Here is an 8605-nt window from a genome sequence, read left to right as displayed (position 1 = left end):
GGATCTGAAGCTTATTGGTTTAAAATTTCAGAAAAGAGAAATACTTTTTCAAAAACCGTGACCTTAACCTAATTCAAGTACAGTTTATTTTTTTATTATGCAATCTAATTTTCAGTTATGAAATTTCCATCTGTCAAATTCACATGACTTGCAAATATCAGTAGCAAGCAATTGATAAATAAGACACAAGTTTTAACGTTAAAACAATATAGAAATAAAATATGATTGCCATACATTTGCCTTGGCTTCTTATAAAAGCTGGTTTATGAATCATTTCCAGCATTTAATCTTGGACCAAACAAAGCAAGGCAACATGTTACGCTTTTTCGCAGCGGTTTTGCTGATTGCTGTTACATTCGGTGAGTGAAACAAAAATGTCTATGACGGTTAGTTTACAAAAGAAACTTAATGCAGCAAATGGATTTTTATTTTGATGTTTTTAGTGTATAACCGTCGCTTTGTAACCATATCTTACCTTTCAATTGTTTAAAAAAATGACTTTTATTCAACACTCAGTGTTTTTATATGCTTTTACAGCTGATCCTATCTATGTGGAGAATTTTGATACTCTGGACACCAATGACTGGTATATAGAAGTTATGCAATACCCACCCAACAATGAATACGAATATTACACTTCCCGCACAGAAAATCTTAAGGCTGAAGGAGGGAAACTAGTCATCACTCCTTTGAAAGAAAAGTTTGTTTCTTCTTTATTTTGTTTTTTCTAATGAGGACAAGAAATAATTCTTTTAACTAAGTATTGAATGTTGTAGTTTTGTCTGTGCTATATTCTTTGTATTTGTTGACGCGGTGACTACAAGGCGTAGTCTAATTGAAAAAGCTGGTAAGCACCCAAATCGCTTGCAGGTTACGCTACTGAAATCGCTGGATGCTCGATTCTCATCCCGCCTTCCTACAGCTTAGGCCTGCTTTGTTTCAAAGCTATTACCATTGCTGGCCGTGCTTCTCACACACATGCATCTGATCATTCTACTGTTACCCTGATTGCAAATCCAATTCTTTTTATATTTATTTAACGCAGTACCGGATTTACCATTAGACTAGAAGGGCTGAAGCCTAGGGCCTCAACATTTAGGGGCCTTAAAATTTAAGATGTATCACGCATATTTAAAAACGTTTAAACATGGCCTATATATTTGGAGAAACTTTCACCTGGTTAAGTTATAACGTAAAATTTTGTTGCAACTAGTTTTAAGAAAGTAAAGTGAGTATATATCAACAGGTCGTAGTGCAAACTAAATTTCTGGTGTGTTTCTTATGGAAAGGAAATATGACACAAATTAAAGGTTACATTTTTAACTGTTACTTTGAAAATAGCTTGATTGTTAATAGTCATTGAGAAAATTATCTGTTAATCTTTAACGAACGATGTTACTGTAGTTAAGCTAATTGTTTTCTTTGACTAACATTTCCTATTTTACAGTAGCCTCATATTTCACAAAATGTTTAGGCTACAATCAAATTACAAAATTTGGTTATCTTCAAATCGTTAGCTTCAACACTTGCATGCAGGGGCGTAGTCAGGGGGGTAATTGCCCCCCAAAATATTTTATATATGCACCGACTAAAAGACTTTTTAGCTAGGCTATTGGCCAATAGACATTGACATCCTGTGTCAGTGTTAGTTACATTTTTTGTGTTTAAAATGACAAAATTATCATTTGTGTAGGATGGCAATTGACTACTTGACTAGTAGACCGTATGATCGTTTTGTTGTCTCCCTGTCAGTAGGTGCCACTTTTTCAGTGTACATAAAACTTGCATATTTCGAACATGTAGGCCTACTGTTTGTGACAAATAATTCATTGATTGAGTGTCAGGTCTTGCAATGATGCAAATAAACAAAGGTAACTTAAATAAACTTTTTGCCTTCTGTTGCAGCAGCATTTGACAGAGATTTACTATTAATTTAGGCTGAAAGTGCTCTCAGAATGCGCAAATTTAAAACATTTTCATTAAAACTTTCTGAAGGAGGTCCCCCAGACCCTCCACGCTGCCCGGATCACTGACATGTGCAATAATACCTTACTCACTTGCATTACTCCTTCCCCAAAATTATGTGCTGGCGACGTCCCTGCTTGCGTGCATATTTCTATTTCGCTAATATATAATTCACTATGAAATCAGTGGTTCTTTAAAATACACGTCTCCATAGCTGTTAGGGTGGAGGTTAGGGGCTTAAATTGACATTAACTTAGTTAGGGCATTTCTTTCTCTAAATCCGGCCTTGAATCAACGTTTTCATTAAATAATATTAAAGGAAAGCAATTTTCTTTTTCTGCAGCAGTTTGACTGATTGAATCTTTATCTTTGGAGAAAGAACTTTTTGAGAGCTTTAATCCTGACAGTTTTGCAAACTTATAGAGGCTTTAAACCACTGACACAGGCCCGGTCACCGAGTTTGACCAATACCATCTCTGTGGTAATGGTTTGACAGGGTGAAGTATTCGCTTGTTAAAGTGTTGTTGTCAGTGAATTATTCCATCCACAAGGTGTCGTTGAGTACCATTGATATGCGTTGCTCAAGCGCACACTCAGAGAGTCAAACCGGCACAATTTGATCTTGCGGTTTCTTCATCCATGAAGCCGAGTGCTTAACCAACTGAGTTATCAGGTTTAAAACATATTAATGTACTTCAAATTATATCAAAAGTATCACGACGTTAAAACTATAAAGAACAGAAAAAACCTTTGCCGGCTGAAAGAAGGAAGTTGATGCATTCTGTTGTTGCCGCGTACTGAATGAAAACTTGCATTTAGTTACATTCTCTACCTTTATTCATAACCACAATGCCTTTCAGTTACGGCGGAAGACAATACACTTCAGGCAGAATGTACAGCAACTTTGCATGGAAGTATGGTCGAGTGGAGGTGAGAGCCAAGTTGCCAAAAGGAAACGGATTGTGGCCTGCCATTTGGATGATGTCAAGGTTGGATATCTTATTGCTTATTTACGTTTAATCAAAACCTAAAAAAATACTTTTACAGCTAGGCTACTTAATTTAAACCAGTTTTCCTAAAACAACGCAGCTACACCGGCAACATAATTTTCAATACTAGTTTAATTCAGCATAAAATTTTACTTTTCAATCTATGGTAATAAAACAAAGCTGTAAACACAGCAGCGGCTTGATCACCCATGAGTTTGATTATTGTCTATTCCAGTGCCTTTAGTTTTTGTATTCCCAATCATTTGAAATAATTGACGTGGCAGCAATTGTCCAGATTTAGTTTTGTTCATTATTTCTTTAACCTTACTCTTGCCAAACTAAAATTTTGCAACGCCCAACTTTGAAAACCACAGATCCAGAGCAAACCCTGATTTTTCTCAGGGAATAATCATTCCCTAAAGGTGGATAAAAAGATAAGCTTCCTTATTGTCTTCCCGTCTACAGTACTTAATCTAAATCTTTAAACATCGGGCATCAGCATGGACACTACATCATTCTTTTGACAATGTCAATCATTAAATTACATGTGAGATCTTTAAACAGTCTCAACTCTTGTCCCGAGCTACTTTTTTCAAAATTTCTCTTTTACCCTTGTGTTCTTTGTGTATTTATAAAATATTTGTTACAGATTGAGTTTTGCTTTTACCAACAGCTTTAGAAGCAGCAACATGATGATCATGCTGTGAAGTACAAAACATTTAAAGACCTTTAAAGAGGTGATGTTTTTCAGATGAAATTGTCAGTAGCAAAACTATTACTTTACTCTTCCAGAGATGAAGTGTACGGAGGATGGCCCCAAAGCGGAGAAATCGACATTGTGGAGGCAAGAGGACAAAACAATCACGAGTTTGCAAGCACCATCCACTACGGGTTGTGCTGCGGCGACACTGTCAATCACTTTTGGCAATCCAGCGGAGACATGGGAACTCAATGTAACAACGATGAATACCATGTTTATTCAGTGGATTGGACACCAACTCAACTTGTAAGAAATGAGTTTGAATCCACAAATCAACAACAAATTCTTTTGAAAAGCAACTTGAATTGTTGTTTAAATTAAATTATTGTGAATAATTTGTTTATCTCAGACAAACAATTACAAAATTTTGCATAAAAACTTCGTAAAGTTTGCATAAAAACTTCATAAAATTTGCGCAGTTTTTGCAGTTTTGCTCTTTGAATTTCGTGGTGGGCTTTTGTGGTTTGGTTTAGGATTTGTTAACAAAGATTAGATGCTGTAAATTATTACTAATACTGTAAGTGTACCCTTGAAGTTGAAACTTACAGTATTAGTAATTAGTATTAAGTTAAACCCTTGAAGTTGAAACTTGGCAAAAATTAATTCTCAAGAAAATTTGTTTACGTCACAATAAAATTATCGTAGGAGCAAAATTGCGCGTCTGGTCGGACTAATTGCGTTGTGTTCTGGCTCTACCTATAGGTCAGTAAACGTTAGTTTCAATTAAACATCTGCGTCTAATGTTGTATTATTTTGAATTCATTCAGGTCTATCGACTGGATGGCAATGCTTATTATCAGCAGAGTTTGGACCCTGCCATTAGCTGGATGTACTCTGCAGGTATCAATGCACATAGACTTATTACCTTAGACAAACAAAACATCTTTTATGTTTTTGAACACACAATATTGTAACTGCGTGCTTTCCTGTAGTCAACCATTTGCCAAATAATGACTTCTTTGCCCCAAGAATTACGTTATCTCAATTGTTGGAATTATTTTCTGAAGATCTGAAACCTTTTTCTTTTGAGATTTTTTTACTGTAGTTTTCCGACATTTGTAGATTTGAGATTTTACACCGAGACGTCTTAAATAACGTCTGCCACAATGGTTTTGTTGAATGAGCGACTGATTTGTACAGGAGGCGACCTCAAGATCAGGTAGCGCTGGTTCGACTCTCGAGGTGTGCGCTTGAGCAAAGGATCTCAAGGACTGCTCTCCATTTAGCACTTAATGAATGGAACAATTCACAGACAACAACACTTCAACAAATGAAAACTTGATCTTGTCAATCTAGAGGACCGGGCCTGGGTCAAAGGTTCAAAGCCTCTACAAGCAAGTTATATAAAACTATCAGGATTGGGCTTCCGACCAGGTTTTCTTAGTCTATGGATAAAGATTTCCACAAATAATCAAATGTTTTTATCAAATCTTAGGTTTAGGATCTATACTAAGTAATTGCAACGTCGGCTGCATCATCCAAAGTTTCCGATTGTTTTGGTTGATAAATGATAGAATCATTTCCAGTATATTTGTAGTAGGATATGTCCATTGTTCAGATCATTGGTAATAAAACGCAAGACTTCTTTCATAGATATATCACTATCACGGTAGGCTACTGTATGCTTTATGTTTGGCTATACAAATAGCCTGCAATATGCAAAACCTTACAGGCTACGATAATTTCCAGGCCAGCCTTTTGACCAATATTTCCACCTTATTTTGAACGTCGCTATTGGAGGAGCATATCTCGATGGTCCAGATCCAAACACAGTGTGGAATTACCCAGACGCTGAAATGTATGTGGATTATGTGAAGGTCTACCCCATTGAGGTAATCCATGCTGTTTTTGGCAGCTCTGTATACAGTAGTCCCCACTTATTTAGTCCAATTTGGTCCAGTCCCGAATTACTCCTATTCATTCCTGGATTAAAAAAACTCGCCTTATGAGCCCAACATCATCTTGAATTTGTTGAAAAAGCTGTCACAATTTACTATTTTTCGTCTTGCTTTCGACGATTTTACGCTTTATTACGCTACTAACTCAGTTCTTAATTCAACTGTTTTATCACAAATCGTTTAACCTGAATCCCATTTTGTTGGGTTGTAGGCCTACAAAACAAGGCTCGTTGCTCGTTACTCGTTGCTGATACAAACTTACAAAAAACGTAAGAGAAGAATCGATCGTTGTATACAGTTAATGACAGATTTACCAACTATTCGCTATAGCTGACTTCAGTCAGCCATAGTCAATTATGATAATAGGACTGGTAGAAGAAATAGCTCACCAGCCTTTATTAGGCTTAGGCCCGAAATTGTCCGGCTCCAAGGTGGGCTAAATAAGTGGGGACTTCTGTATTAGTTATTTGGTTTCTGGCTTTTTTAAGTTTTATTTGCCAAGGAGTTCCTTCTGCAAGTTAAGGCCGCATAGCCACCAGCACTCTGTTGGGTTGCAAGACATGTCTAAACCTACATGCATCAGCTTCTTGTGAATGCAATTCTAAAGCAACAGAACGCAGAACGTGTGAAACATGTGCATCATCCTTTGCGAATCAACTAGACGAGATGAGCCCAATATCTTGGATGATGAAATGAAAAATATAAGTTTCTATTCATTAGGCTCACATTGAAGTCCGTAGCCTACAAATAGCCTACCGTCAACCTATTGGACAATAAAAGTCCTTGCTTCAGAGGCTGAAACGAAAAAGATGCATATTTATTTAGGATTAACTTTAATAAACAATCCCACATGCTTTCTAAATTTTCAAACAAGCTGATATACAAGTGTTTAGTTAGCCTACTTTCCTTGCAGAAGCAACATCCACTTGTAAGCTAATAAAACTAAATCTGTTCGAAACAAAACTAACTCAGCCTATTTAAAAATGTTTTTGTCAAATTTTAATGAAAAATTAATTGCTTTCTTTCGAATTAAGCTTCTTCTTAAAATAACTTTGTTAGATTTTATTTCAAACAGCTTTTCATATAAAATGAAAATTAATGTTGTTTCGAGACTAACCTGAATTAGACCATTAATGTTGAAACTAAATTGACTATAAGTTGCAATACTGAAGTAGATTTATTATTGAAGTGCATTTTCAAAGTAGCCGAGATTATGCAATTAAGTCTTATAAAAATTGTTCTGAATTTCATTTCAGGATATTGCTACATATTCGTGTGTTGCTAAATCTGATGCGGATCCAAACGAAATTTGTGGAAGCGTGAACTGGGCTTGTTACCAGCAAAACTACGCTGATGTGTCTGCTCAATGCACTGGAGAACTACAAACTTGCTGCAGCTCTCCAGAAAGTTGCGACTACAACACTCTTCAAAGTAAGCTTTTTATTTATAACCCTTACGATCGAAGAACGCGACATGGATAATTATTGACTATTCTTCATTAAGCTTAGGCCTGTACTTGGTAGCCTACTTAATCTACACTTAGCCTACCTTTAGGCAACAAACTCAGCGCCCAGGTGCGGTCTGTTTTTATGAATCCAAACAAGGCTAGCCTACTCTTCGAAAAATCTTGTTCCTTTTAAACAAAATCCAAAGACACAGAAAAGCAAATTGAACTTATTTTTGTGACAGGATTGGCGAGCGCTGTATACTCCTCGTATGATGAACAAGTGAACAGCGACGACACATGTGATTTCAGTGGAACGGCCCAGAAGAATTACGTTTTGAATGACGGAGATCTTGGCGAAGTACCAGAAACCAAGTGCATTATGCGAGCGGACGCTGATGCTGGCGACATGTGCGGCTCTGTGACTTGGGCTTGCACTAGCCAGAGTTACGCTGATGTAAGTTATTAAGCCTAGTTCTCTGCGTCTCAATAGCGTACGATGCTCTTATCCTTTCTATAGTATATATTCCAATTCTTTTTTCCATTAGGCCTATAATTACTGTATAAATCCCCTTTTTTACAAAATATAATATTTTCTTCTTCCCTTTCCGTTGCATCTATTAGTTATCCCCTATGCGGATCGAAGAGCGTAGCCTGATATTATGTTCTTATTAGGATGTTATTGGCTACTTATCTTTTTGACCACTATTCGCACATGAACCCTTCCAGACTTTGCACCCTTTTGCTGTTTATTGACTTGATGTCATATCGCTTATACATCGATTGTAGCCAGTGGGTTACTACATTTTTTTTTATTGCGGACAAAACATGAAATAACGTAAAGTTGAAGCCTGTTCAAATTCGCCGATATGTCAGAAGCACCGATTCGCATTCGAAAGGGCGCCGGTTGGACACTGTTGTACAAAATCTTTATGATTTGACTGAGAGAACATGATGGTTGGCTTCCCGCCTACTTAGTCTTTCAGTACCGGTACCAGAGATAAGCCTAGATACAAGAAAAAACAACATGGTTACTAATATTGTTTTGAAAATTGTTGGACAATTCTTGTACAGTATAGGCATCCCTTGTAGTGACTGACTCGGCCTACTCTACTAGGCGATTTAACTGTCTCTTAAAGTTACAGGGTAGGTCCACTCTTTACAATGGCTTTTTAAACTTTTCAGGTTTCACAAGAATGCTCAGCTGGAAATGATGCAATTTCGTGTTGTTACGGAGATCCTTACAGCTGCGACTACAACGCGCTATGGACAGCATCTCAGAACGTTTTCATGTCTTACTACAACACGCTTCAGACCCCATCGGCTTGTGATTTTGGCGGGGTTTGCTACCTCGATAACCCGCTAGTTCCTTTGGCTTGTACCGATGGGTACGGAGCGTAATGTTGTAGTGATTATCTGGTTTGTGCTGTACACGTGTGAGTAGATAATAAAACGCGCATTCTCAAAGCAATTTCATGTGACAGCGACGAGAAGCACATAATGAAAAATTCATTAAGGATTCAAGAATTAGGTGTCCGCACTTTGATTG

At 37.0% G+C, this 8605-nt stretch overlaps 1 protein-coding gene across 1 annotated transcript; it reads left to right on the top strand.

Annotated features, from left to right (window-relative positions):
- The first annotated feature begins 299 nt into the window (after window positions 1-299).
- Window positions 300-8518, top strand: LOC145774249 (beta-1,3-glucan-binding protein-like). The gene is made up of 9 exons (XM_082585440.1): window positions 300-359; window positions 538-700; window positions 2826-2954; window positions 3747-3960; window positions 4482-4554; window positions 5404-5546; window positions 6869-7043; window positions 7302-7513; window positions 8242-8518. Exons 1-9 carry the CDS (start codon window positions 314-316, stop codon window positions 8455-8457), a joined length of 1371 nt encoding a protein of 456 aa, XP_082441566.1. The 5' UTR covers window positions 300-313; the 3' UTR covers window positions 8458-8518.
- Window positions 8519-8605: the final 87 nt, after the last annotated feature.

Source organism: Aplidium turbinatum, chromosome 7 (assembly GCF_918807975.1).
Source record: "Aplidium turbinatum chromosome 7, kaAplTurb1.1, whole genome shotgun sequence".
In the NCBI taxonomy this organism is placed as follows: Eukaryota; Metazoa; Chordata; class Ascidiacea; order Aplousobranchia; family Polyclinidae; genus Aplidium; species Aplidium turbinatum.
The sequence above is the reverse complement of the archived record's forward strand: the minus strand, read 5'-3'. Positions and strand labels throughout refer to the sequence as shown.

Excerpts from the sequence above, each read along its gene's own strand:
- LOC145774249 (XM_082585440.1), top strand. The coding sequence starts at position 314 with ATGTTACGCTTTTTCGCAGCGGTTTTGCTGATTGCTGTTACATTCG. Across the intron at positions 701-2,825 it reads ATCACTCCTTTGAAAGAAAA|TTACGGCGGAAGACAATACA; the intron begins GTTTGTTTCTTC and ends AATGCCTTTCAG. Across the intron at positions 7,514-8,241 it reads CTAGCCAGAGTTACGCTGAT|GTTTCACAAGAATGCTCAGC; the intron begins GTAAGTTATTAA and ends TAAACTTTTCAG.